At 42.4% G+C, this 13,221-nt stretch overlaps 1 protein-coding gene across 1 annotated transcript in view; it reads right to left on the bottom strand.

The window, feature by feature from the left end:
• The window catches only part of mindy3 (MINDY lysine 48 deubiquitinase 3), a 175,754-nt gene that overhangs the window by 56,177 nt on the left and 106,356 nt on the right, over nucleotides 1–13,221 (bottom strand). The window contains exon 11 of the mRNA XM_060900932.1: nucleotides 1,249–1,321. Within this exon, the coding sequence (XP_060756915.1) occupies nucleotides 1,249–1,321 (73 nt within the window). The remainder of the gene's footprint in view (nucleotides 1–1,248; nucleotides 1,322–13,221) is intronic.

Raw genomic sequence — 13,221 nt, 5'->3', positions numbered from 1 at the left:
TCCACAAGTCTTCAGGAACTCTCAAAGAAAAAAGATGCTAGCATCCATGTCCAGTTCCAGCAGATCAGTCACTTTTTTTCTGCAGTTTCTACTCTAGCAATGTCAACTAAATATACATAACTCTATAGTGCTCACTCACCAAAGGATAATCATAACTCCACAGTGTTCATTCACTTAAGGATATTCAGAACCCCAGTGTTCACTCACGTAAGGATATTCAGAACTACTGTCTTCACTCACTTACTGTAGGTTTCGTTTCTATCCCGGGCTCCAGCCCGACTTTGCACGCTCGTAGCTCGGGCGGGGAGGTCCCAGCATCCCCAAACTTGACAGCCAGAGACCTCTGCCCTCTCCCCAAAGAACGAAATCACTGAACAAATGTCTCACAGTCTTATGTCCAACGTCTGTGGCAACCTCTTTCTCCAACCATTCCCAGTGGAACTTGTTTTTCACTATTCTGTCGATTTCTTTAACTCGATTTGCATCTTTACGCTCGATCACGGAGGCTGCCATCTTTCAACTCTTTGTTTGAAGCGAGCTTACGTACAGCTATCTAACAAGCGCGTTCATTGGTTGTTACAGAGCGATGGGCCAATCACATACCTCGTTTCATCTCAATGACGGAAGTACTGAAAGTCGGAACGAATAGGATACGAATGCGGATTTTTGAGCGAAAAATCGGAAAAAATTTTTTTTTTCAAATTTTGAGGTGAAAAAAAGCGGAATTCCGCGAATTTGCGGAAAAAAAAATCACATCCCTGTAGAGTATTAGCTATGTAAGCTGGCGATGCTGCGACGTTCCTTTCTTACTGCCATGCATCCTGATACATACGCAAGGCTGAAACGCCAATGTGTGAACCAAGCATAAGGACGGAACACAAAGACAACTTCAAAAAATATATACACAATCACAAAATCTCTCAAAACGCTCTCTTTTGGTTGTTTGGTCTCCCTGGAATGATAAACAGTGTGAATGCCAGTTTTTGTCCCTTGTTCTGACAGCCAGTGAGACAAATAAACCCAAGAGGTGCTTTTTTCCCCCCATCTTGAGCCTTCTTCATGCTGTTAGAGCATGTCTACTCTGTACATCTATCTTTATAGACTCTGTACCTCTCTCTCTCTCTCATCACATTTTCTCCAATTGATCTCTCGAGACGGTCTGTGTTTTAAACTTTGTTAATCTTCTTCTTGAATACAAACGAACATTAAAGTGGTTCTGATGCGCATCTTCCTGTGGGATTGTTTTACCTTCCGGATCGTAGGTCTGAAAGACTCTTCTGGCCTGTTCTGACGGGGACTCAGGGGCCACCAGAGACATCTCCTGCAGACACAGACGGGAAAAAAAAAAAAAAAAAGAGAGAAGGAGGCTTGTTAACAATTCTGCAAACTACAATCTAAATATTAAATTAAATAAGCACGACTGGATGGTTGGTGAGTGTATTATTGCACTGAGCCATATCAGACTGGTCCTTCTTATGATTCAGAACAAAAAGTTCTCAATTCCAACTGGTCAGAAGTTCTTGATTAAATTTTCTACCACAGCACTTCAGGCTGGGCGGCACGGTGGTGTAGTGGTTAGCGCTGTTGCCTCACAGCAAGAAGGTCTGGGTTCGAGCCCCGTGGCCAGCGAGGGCCTTTCTGTGCGGAGTTTGCGTGTTCTCCCCGTGTCCGCGTGGGTTTCCTCCGGGTGCTCCGGTTTCCCCCACAGTCCAAAGACATGCAGGTTAGGTTAACTGGTGACTCTAAATTGACCGTAGGTGTGAATGTGAGTGTGAATGGTTGTCTGTGTCTATGTGTCAGCCCTGTGATGACCTGGCGACTTGTCCAGGGTGTACCCCGCCTTTCACCCGTAGTCAGCTGGGATAGGCTCCAGCTTGCCTGCGACCCTGTAGAACAGGATAAAGCGGCTACAGATAATGAGCTGAGATGAGCACTTCAAGCTACAAGGTTTATATCATTGTGCTTGCTCTAATACATGATGTTTTTTTTTTTATTGATTGCTTTATTCCGAACAGTAAAGAAGATATAAAAACAACAACAACAAACAACGCAATAATCAAAACATAGTCATAAACAAACAGAATAGCGTAGCCACAAGGCAGTAACATAATAATGTTCGGAAAGGATTAGGAAGAAGTACATAACTTGTCAAATCCTAACCCTCTATACCACTGCTAATCAAACGTCACTTTCGCCATAATAAACTATATATACAAAAGAAAACAAAAGTAACAAACAAAAAAGAAAAAACACACCAACATGGTGTAATAGCGACCAAATCAAATCATATACACACATACAATACATATATACAGTACATACATATACACATACCTATAACTATACACATCCATACATACACAGACACCCATAATATCATAATTATGCATATACATACATAACATACATACACACGTACCCATACCCACATACAGTTAGGTCCGTAAATATTTGGACGGAGACATTTTTCTAATTTTGGTTCTGTACATTACCACAATGAATTTTGAACAAAACAATTCCGATGCAGTTGAAGTTCAGACTTTCAGCTTTAATTCAGTGGGTTGAACAAAATGATTGCATAAAAATGTGAGGAACTAAAGCATTTTTTAAACACAATCCCTTCATTTCAGGGGCTCAAAAGTAATTGGACAAATTAAATAATTGTAAATAAAATGTTTATTTCTAATACTTGGTTGAAAACCCTTTGTTGGCAATGACTGCCTGAAGTCTTGAACTCATGGACATCACCAGACGCTGTGTTTCCTCCTTTTTAATGCTCTGCCAGGCCTTTACTGCAGCGGTTTTCAGTTGCTGTTTGTTTGTGGGCCTTTCTGTCTGAAGTTTAGTCTTTAACAAGTGAAATGCATGCTCAACTGGGTTGAGATCAGGTGACTGACTTGGCCATTCAAGAATATTCCACTTCTTTGCTTTAATAAACTCCTGGGTTGCTTTGGCTTTATGTTTTGGGTCATTGTCCATCTGTATTATGAAACGCCGACCAATCAGTTTGGCTGCATTTGGCTGGATTTGAGCACACAGTATGTCTCTGAATACCTCAGAATTCATCCGGCTGCTTCTGTCCTGTGTCACATCATCAATAAACACTAGTGACCCAGTGCCACTGGCAGCCATGCATGCCCAAGCCATCACACTGCCTCTGCCGTGTTTTACAGATGATGTGGCATGCTGTGGATCATGAGCTGCACCACGCCTTCCCCATACTTTTTTCTTTCCATCATTCTGGTAGAGGTTGATCTTGGTTTCATCTGTCCAAAGAATGTTCTTCCAGAACTGTGCTGGCTTTTTTAGATGTTTTTTAGCAAAGTCGAATCTGGCCTTTTTATTCTTGAGGCTTATGAGTGGCTTGCACCGTGCAGTGAACCCTCTGTATTTACTTTCATGCAGTCTTCTCTTTATGGTAGATTTGGATATTGATACGCCTACCTCCTGGAGAGTGTTGTTCACTTGGTTGGCTGTTGTGAAGGGGTTTCTCTTCACCATGGAAATTATTCTGCGATCATCCACCACTGTTGTCTTCTGTGAGTGTCCAGGTCTTTTTGCATTGATGAGTTCACCAGTGCTTTCTTTCTCAGGATGTACCAAACTGTAGATTTTGCCACTCCTAATATTGTAGCAATTTCTCGGATGGGTTTTTTTCTGTTTTCGCAGCTTACGGATGGCTTGTTTCACCTGCATGGAGAGCTCCTTTGAAAGCATTTTTTCTTCACAGCAAAATCTTCCAAAGGCAAGCACCACACCTCAAATCAACTCCAGGCCTTTTATCTGCTTAATTGAGAATGACATAACGAAGGAATTGCCCACACCTGCCCATGAAATAGCCTTTGAGTCAATTGTCCAATTACTTTTGGTCCATTTAAAAACAGGGTGGCACATGTTAAGGAGCTGAAACTCCTAAACCCTTCATCCAATTTTAAATGTGGATACCCTCAAATGAAAACTGAAAGTCTGGACTTTATGTCCATGTCCATTATTTAACTATAACTTGAATATGTTTCAGTAAACAGGTAAAAAAACAAAATTTGTGTCAGTGTCCAAATATATATGGACCTAACTGTACATACACTTGTATTATCAATAGCATGTTATTGTAATTCCTCCTCCCTATACCTCATAAAGATCTGTTCCTTATACCTTTTTTTGAACTGGTTTATAGTTGTACATTTCATGAGCTCCACATTCAAACTGTTCCATAGCTTTACTCCACAAAAAGAAATACTGAACATTTTTAACGTTGTCCTAGCACTGCGAATTTTCAATTTCAATTTCCCCCTAAAATTATATTATCGTTGTTACGATGGTTTCCATCGTAACAACTTATAACAGATACTCCAAATGACTCCAGGCAGACAGTGAACAGCTGTAGTGTTTTAAAAGCAGAATCACCTCTCTCTAGTCACCGATCTGGAACTGAGCCCTTTGAACATCTTCACTGTGTCAACACTCCAGCTTCAGACAACGAGTAGTAACTAAACACTCCGATTGAAAAACATTCACACAGTCTGTGGGCTGAAGTCAAATTCGGCTTATAAATTCTACTAACTACAAGGATGCAGAGTAGAATTTATGAGGCGAATTTGAAGCTTGAATAGCACAAGCCTCACAGAATGAGAACATTTCATTGATCCAGAACTTCTCTGTTGTGGTAATCACAGGCACGAGTCACATAATAATGAACGTTATTCACTACATGCACAGAACATTACAGGAAAATTGCTACCTAGCCGAGGTTACTCTGAAAAGGTGTAATGTAGATTTTCCCTGCTTGTGCACATTTACTGTTTGAAAAACTCTCATGAACAATTCAAATCATCTGGAACTGGTATGCTAAAAATAAAAGAGCGCAAACAAGCATTTTCACCGTTTCACGTTAGAAAGAGTTTGGGAGTGCCTGATAATCAGTGGTGAACAGTTACTATTAGAGCTGGGACTTCAGCTCAGCCCAAACTTAGCCAGACACCAAAAACTCAACAGGGGAAAGGATTTTGCAAGAGATTAGCGTCAGGCTGCCAAGTAGCTCCGAGTCTGGAGACAGAAATCTTAGGCCCTGTCCACACGGCAACGGATTCAGGTGAATCCAATAAAATTGTTTATCGTTTCGGCCTGGCGTCCACACGGAACCGGCGTTTTGGGTGCCCCAAAACGAAATCTTTTGAGAACGGGTTCCAGAGTGGAAAGATCTGGCAACGGCGCCGTTGCGAAGTCGTCTGGATGAGTAGAACGGATTTGTTTACGATGACGTCACAACCACATGACTGTCAGTGCTTCACGCCGGGTAGAAGTGTAACGAACTCGATGCGAGTTGTCAACAAATCCTATAACTTGGTTCATGAAACGCGCTTACAAAATATTTTCACTGTGAATATTTATTGTGTAATGGTGCAGAGAGAGAGAGAGAGAGAGAGAGAGAGAGAGAGAGAGAGAGAGAGAGAGAGAGAGAATAGCCCTTAGGGCAGAGTCAATCCCGCCAGCAAAAATAGGGAAAAAAAAGGAGTGATCTCACCTCTTCAGATGTTGGTTTAAGTCCTACAATACATTCCTCAAAAAGGGCGTAGAAGAACAAATTAATCCATCAACATGTAGCATTCAATTTATTCCGGACCATTAAAGACGCCGCCTTCCGCGTAGAATCATACGTCATCCTCGCCGCCATATTGGATAGGTCAAAGCGGAGAATAAAGATGCCTCATTCATGTGCTGCGTTTAACTGTACCAACAGGTTTGCCATCCAAACGAGATCACATGGGATTACCTTTCACAGGTGAGACTGGAAAAATAATTTTCATTGTATTTGGTCATTATAACGTAATTTTACGAACAGATTTTTCTGACTTTGTGGCTAATATGAAGTCTTGCGCATAATAGTTTATGCGCATGCGTCCTTACTTCTTCTGTTGTTCTGGTGTCTCCGAAGGGACCGTCTTACAGCGCCCCTAGAGGTGTGGCATGTGTATTGCATCATTTTCAGCAAGCGTTGCGTTGCCATATGTACCTGATAATTTACTGATCCGTTGCCCATGTGGACGCGATATTTTTTTTAATAACATCTCGTTGCCGTTGTCGTGTGGATGTAGCATTAGTTTCTTGGTCGTTAGCCTGTGCTACTTGATCTCGATAGCACTGGCTGGACCGCTTTATTAGCATTCGCTAACACTACTGATGAACGACTCGCGGTTGAGCTCAAATTGGCCTTCGAGAAGGCCTAGGGCGATAAATTTTTGGTCCCTCCCACTATAAATCAAAATCTGATTGGTTAATTCATCTGTCACTTCCTACATAAACAGACACTGCCATGGCCTTCTGTCCCGGCAATGAAGTCCTAACCAGTGAGTCAGCAGCTCTAAACTCTTCTCAGCCTAGAGACAACAAACAAAAAAAAATCTCATTGGATAACACTATTTTCATGTTTTCGGGACAATAACCCTTTCATTATACCTTTTTCCCACCAGTTCTAGCCTTAATTAATGAAAATAAATGGATTAATATCCTTGTAATTGACCGGGATAAACACAGGCAATAAGCTTTTAAAGGCTTAAGAGATTACATATGTGCTCATTTAAGGAAGTGTGCAAAAATACTATATTAGAGAACAGCCAAAGTGAGACAACACAGCTCCCATGTACATGGATGGATGGATAGGCCATGAATACATCGTTTCTCATTCTTGTAATCAAGTATAATTGATCTGTCTTTCCAAAATTTTGGTTGATTTTAGACCGGTCAGGCAGTGAAGCGGACCTCAGTAGTTTGTCCACATCTAAAAAAAAAAAACCACAAGGTCACACTTGGACTGCCTCTCAAAGTACATGAACAGCCAACAAGGTACAACCCCAATTTCAAAAAAGTCGCCGTGTAAACTGAAAATAAAAACCGAATACGATAATTTGCAAATCATGGAAACCCTACATTTCACTGAAAATAACACAAAGACAACATATCAAATGTTGAAACTGAGAAATATGATTGGTGTTTTGAAAAACATATGCTCATTTTGAATTTAATGTTAGCAACAGGTTTCAAAAAAGTTGGGACAGGGGCATGTTTATCACTGTGTTGCATCACCTCTACTTTTAACACCACTCTGTAAATGTTTGGGAACCGAGGAGACCAGTTGCTGTAGTTGTGAAAGAGAAATGTTTTCCCATTCTTGCCTGATACACAATTTCAGTTGCTCAACAGTTCGGGGTATCCTTTGTTATATTTTGTGCTTCATATTGCAGCAAATGTTTTAAATGGGAGACAGGTGTGGACTCCAGGCAGGCCAGTTTAGCACCCGGACTCTTTTACTACGGAGCCATGTAGTTTTAATATGTGCAGAAAGCGGTTTGGTATTGTCTTGCTGAAAGAAAGAAGGCCTTCCCTGAAAAAGATTTTGTTTGGATGGCAGCATATTGCTCTGAAACGTGTAAATATCACTCAGCATTAATGACACCTTCCCAGATGTACAAGCTACCCATGTCATGTGCACTAATGCACTCTCATACCATCACAGACGCTGGCTTTTGAACTGTGCACGGATAACAAGCCGGATGGTCCCTCTCCTCTTTAGCCTTGAGGACGTGGTGTCCATGATTCCTAAAAAGAATTTCTACTTTTGATTCGTCAGACCTCAGTCCATCGTAAAAGAGCTCAGACCCAGAGAAGGTGGCGGTGTTCCTGGATATTGTTTATATCTGGTTTTAACTTGCATTTGTGGATGCAGTAATGAACTGTTTTTCACAGATGGTTTTCTGAAGTGTTTTTGATCCCATACAGTGATTTCCACTACAGACACGTATCTGCTTTTAACGCAGTGTCTCCTGAGCGCCTGAAGATCGCAAGCATCCAATGTCAGTTTTCAGCCTTGTCTCTTGCATACAGAGATTTCTCCAGATTCTCTGAATCTTTTAATGATATTATGTACCATAGATGTGATCCACACATTCTTTGCAATTTTACGTTCATGAACGTTTTTCTCAAAATGTTGCACTGTTTGCCCATGCAGTCTTTCATAGAGCGGTGAATCCCTCCCCATCTTTACTTCTGACCTAGCCTCTCTGGGATGCTCTTTTTATACCTAATCATGTTACTGACCTGTTGCCAATTAACCTAATTAGTTCTTTTTTTTTTAAGCATTACACAACTTCTTCAGTCTTTTGTTGCCCCGTCCCAACTTTTCTGAAATGTGTTGCTGATAAAGTTCAAAATGAGCATATATTTTTCAAAAAACAACAAAATTTCTCAGTTTCAATGTTTAATACAGTATCTTTGTACTATCAAGATTGGGTTTCCATGATAGTCTGTCGGTAGGATGGGTCAGGGGCTACCCGACAGTCAATGCCTTACATTACCATCCTACAGTCACTTTTTCATGCTGAAATAGTTACTATGGAAACAGGACCATCAGCAGTGGAATTCAGAATTCAAAACAGAATACACAATCACACTCTGCATGTCAAATGTCACATCTCAGACCACATGATTAACAGAGCGCACGATTCGGATCGCAGGCTTCATACTTCCGTTGTCGCTCTTCACACTCAACACCATCCTCTTTGAAAAATGGTAAGTTGTAATTCGATATGAATGTGATGATTGATGAGCAAATTTGATCGTCAGGGTTCACATTCCAGCACGGGAACCACTGGTATTTTGTAGTTGTAATATTCAGTAAGACATGTAGCCTATTGTGTGCTCGGGAGCGCTAAAACCATGGACACGATGTGAAAGGTTTTTTCACCTCTGGCCCTCACCATCTCGAGATCAGTCCCCCCGTGTCACCCAGACGTCTGGGGGTGAGTCGCGAAAGAAAGACAGGAACCCCACAAAGTAGTTCGCAATCTTTATTCACAAGTCCCCTCATAATGGTTGCACGAAGGAATCAGTCTCGAGAAGTTGACCGTTCCAACTGGGGGAACCTTTACAATTTGGTGGCCCGTACGGGGATACTTCCAATCAGGTAAGGGGTCTCTTTTAATTAATTAATTGGGGGGGACTTCCACCTGGTTGGTAGTATCAGAAAAACCCAGTTATCTATTTATATATTTGTTTATCCTCGTGAATGAGCTGTCACGGGACGATTGTTTATCCTCATGGATAGGGCCACGGGACGAGTTGTTTATTTGTTTATCCTCGTGACTGGTTTCACGAGACGAGTTGTTTGTTTTTGTTTATCCTCATGTAGAGGCACGGCAAGATTGTTTATCCTCGTGTAGAGGCACGGCAAGATTGTTTATCCTCGTGTAGAGGCACGGCAAGATTGTTTATCCTCGTGTAGAGGCATGGCAAGATTGTTTATCCTCGTGGAAGAGCCACAGGAAGATTGTTTATCCTCGTGTAGAGGCACGGGAAGATTGTTTATCCTCGTGAATGAGCAGTTCTCACTATCATATTACTACGGTCACTTAAATGATATACAGAAGGTTCTGAAATATCATTTAAGTGACCGTAGTAATATGATAGTGAGAACCCTAGGGGAAAAAATCAGAACTATGGAGGGAGATGGTATTCTGGATAGTAAGCAGGTAGCCTGCCTTTCTATGGTTGGTGGCTACTCACAGCCCTGTGAGGACATGAATAAACGGCGGTGAAACCAATCTCTGTTTTTTTCTGGTCTGTTTTTCGCGGTGTTTTTTTCACCCCAGAATTCTGCAGGTGGCACGAAGGCATTGATCTCGAGAGGTTGACCGTTCCAACTGGGGGAACCTTTACACGATGGTTTAACACAAACAGAATATACGTTACAACAAGTCATGCATCTCAAACAGTTCGAAAAATAACTTAAAACATATCTCTTTAGAATGGCTTATGAATAACTTATGATTTTACATATGCATTTTTTTAGACATTTATTTTAATTGTACACAGTCAATTTCGATTATTATTCGTGTAAAGCGCCATAGAGTGATGGATATGGCGCTCCATAAATTTGTCTATTTATTATTGATATATCCAGACCTGTTTATTCAGAGAAATGTAAATTCTCTTCAGTAGGCCTCAGTATGTACCTGTTTGTTTCTTTTTGCACTTCACTGTTGAAGAAATAATTTATTTCTCTAAAATCCAACTCTGTTTCTTCCTTCAGTCCCAGCCTCAGCAAATTTTTTATGTCGTCCCTGGAACAAACCTACCCCGCCTCTCTCCTCCACGCCACCCCTCTGTGCTTCTCTATACCCGACTGAGATATCCACATTCCTTCGACCCACATCATGCTCATGGAAAGAAATGATGGACAATGCAGACCCATTGCCATCCAGACCCACAACTCCCATATTCTTCCATTGGGGAGACATCATGGATGTTGAGGATTCGGAGCTATCCACGTCTCCTACTCCGACACCATACTCATGGGGAGAAATGATGGACATTGTGGACCCGCTGCCATCCAGACCCTCAACTCCTACATTACTCCCTTGGGGAGACATCATGGATGTTGAGGACTCTGAGTTATCCACAGCCCTTCGTCTCACATCACGCTCATGGGGAGAAATTATGGACATTGTGGATCCATTGCCATCCAGACCCACAACTTCCACATTCCTCCATTGGGGAGACATCATGGATGTTGAGGATTCTGAGCTATCTACATCCCCTCGTCCCACATCACACTCATGGAGCGAAATGATGGACATTGTGAGCCCGTTGCCATCCAGACCCTCAACTCCTACATTACTCCCTTGGGGAGACATCATGGTTGTTGAGGATTCGGTGCTATCCACAGCCCCTCGTCTCACATCACTCTAGTGGGGAGAAATTATGGATGGAGCTGTAGGATGTACAGGTGGACAAAGACCAGGTGGAATACATCATGGACCAGAAGGAGAAGGTTGAGGGGGTTAAGCTACTGTCACACTACAGCTCAGGATGCTTTGCGATGGGTTATCGATGACAACGAAGCGTTTTGGTGGCGATGCATGGCAATGTACAGGCAAGCTAAGAGTTGTGGTCACACATCAGCGGAACGCTAAACTGTCACGCCTTGACGTGCTCGAGTGGCTACGCTCGCTCATGGAGCGTGTTGCATGCACTTTTGGGACGCAGTCATTCTGGGAAACACCTGATGCTGATTTGAGTGCAATCAGCACATGCGTATAAGGACACTTTTCACAGAGACTTTGTGAAGTATTATCATTATATCTGTCATATTTGTTTCTCGCCATGTTTATGACTCCGCTTTCTAGTTTACTTCTGGTTTCATTTGTAATTTGTTACTCTGACCTTACCTCACGTGTTGTTTTTGTAAATATCACGCCTGCTAATAAACACTTTTCCTGCACTTCGATCCGTCTACCTCCGCACACCTGACCGAGTACTTCACAAAGTCTCTGAAAACAGGGTCCTTATATGCGCATGCTGATTGCGCTCAAAATCAGCATCAGGTGTTTCCCATAACGACTGGGTCCCAAGAGCGCACACAACGCGTTCTGGAGGATCGCTGAAAGTTATGCACTTTTCAAGTCTCGGTGAAGGTTAGGCTGTGCCGAGCCGCTGTGTTGATGAGGTTTCCGCGAGCATCGGGAAAATGGATTCGAGACAAATACATCTCAAGAGGCTCGGTGAAGGTTCCCTGAGCTTTGGGAAGTATTTCCAAACCCATCCACGAGTATTTGCCACTTCGTTTACCAATGAAAGCATTGTCACCAACTTTCATTGCATGCACTGAAATTTTTTGTGATGTTTTTGGCCACTCACGGGGCGGAGACACACCAAAAAAAACAAACAAACCAGCAACTTGTGAAGCTCGGAGAACATTTGCCGTGCATTGCAAATTGGTAGCATCGCCACAAATCGTTTCATCACCGAGTGTTCTCAAACCCATCGCGAGCTGTAGTATGACTAGGGCCTTAATAAACAGAAGGAGAAGGGTGTTGTGGTCTTACTCCAGAAAACTTAGGAATATTTCATTGTATTTCCTAAAATCCTACACAATCAGAAGTGGGTAGAGTAAGCAAAAAAAAGTGTACTAAAGTAAAAGCATTGTTACTTTATAATAATAATAATAATAATATTGAAAATTTTGGAATATGTCTGCTTCTTTGTCATAGCTTTTGTCCATTTCTACCTAGCATTAACTGGAATCAGTTAGACTTGCTGAGAAATTTGTTGCTATGGTGACTGCGGCGGGCGGCACGGTGGTGTAGTGGTTAGCGCTGTCGCCTCACAGCAAGAAGGTCCGGGTTCAAGCCCTGTGGCCGGCGAGGGCCTTTCTGTGCATAGTTTGCATGTTCTCCTCGTGTCCACGTGGGTTTCCTTCGGGTGCTCCAGTTTCGTAGGTGAGAGTGTGAATGGTTGTTTGTCTCTATGTGTCAGCCCTGTGATGACCTGGCGACTTGTCCAGGGTGTACCCTGCCTTTCGCCCGTAGTCAGCTGGGATAGGCTCCAGCTTGCCTGCGACCCTGCAGAACAGGATAAAGCGGCTAGAGATAATGAGATGAGATGAGGTGACCACGGCTCCCAGAGAGAGAGAGAGAGAGAGAGAGAGAGCAGGGAAACAAACACAAAGCTCTCTCATCCCCGGGTAGATAACTGTTTACAAGGCAAAACTTACCACTGAATATGGCGTCATCACGCGAAAAGTACAAGTCATATTGAAAAAAATCTCATCACAAGAAGCGTCGCAAAGCTTCTGCAAAGACAGTGATGTCTTTTTGTGTAACTACAGTTTACAGTGAGGGAGCTGTTGCAGTTTTAAAACCGCCATCATCTCTGTTTTGGACAAAAACGTCCAAGCTGAGTATAACATGAGAGTTAATGAGTGTTGTACTCGGCACTCTCTGCCCTTCCGGGCGATTTTCAGACTGCAGAGCCACAGTTTTAAAACCCCTGTAGTTTTCCAACAGCAGTTTCAGACCAGTGGCATTCACCACATGCGCAGACACTGCCTCTGGTTTGTCTTTGAGACTTCGGCTAATCGAGTTTTCAGCCATTTTAGGTTTAACCCTTTGGTGACTGACCCCTTGAAAATGGTTCCTCCAGGAACGATGACGTTTCAGTTGTCAAGACAACGGAAAAACTAAAATACAAGAGCATTTTGTTTTGTGCACAAGAGCATTGTGACGTATCTTTCTGTTTTTGTATTTTAATTTTTCCGTTGTCTTGACAACTGAAAAGTCATCGTTCCTGGAGGAACCATTTTCAAGGGGTCAGTCACCAAAGGGATAAGGTTTGGGTTAAGATTAGGTTAGAGTGACCATATCCTTTGCTGAATGGTGATTTACATGGCGA

Source organism: Neoarius graeffei, chromosome 19 (genome assembly GCF_027579695.1).
Source record: "Neoarius graeffei isolate fNeoGra1 chromosome 19, fNeoGra1.pri, whole genome shotgun sequence".
NCBI lineage: Eukaryota > Metazoa > Chordata > Actinopteri > Siluriformes > Ariidae > Neoarius > Neoarius graeffei.
This window is presented reverse-complemented; position numbering and strand designations above follow the sequence as displayed.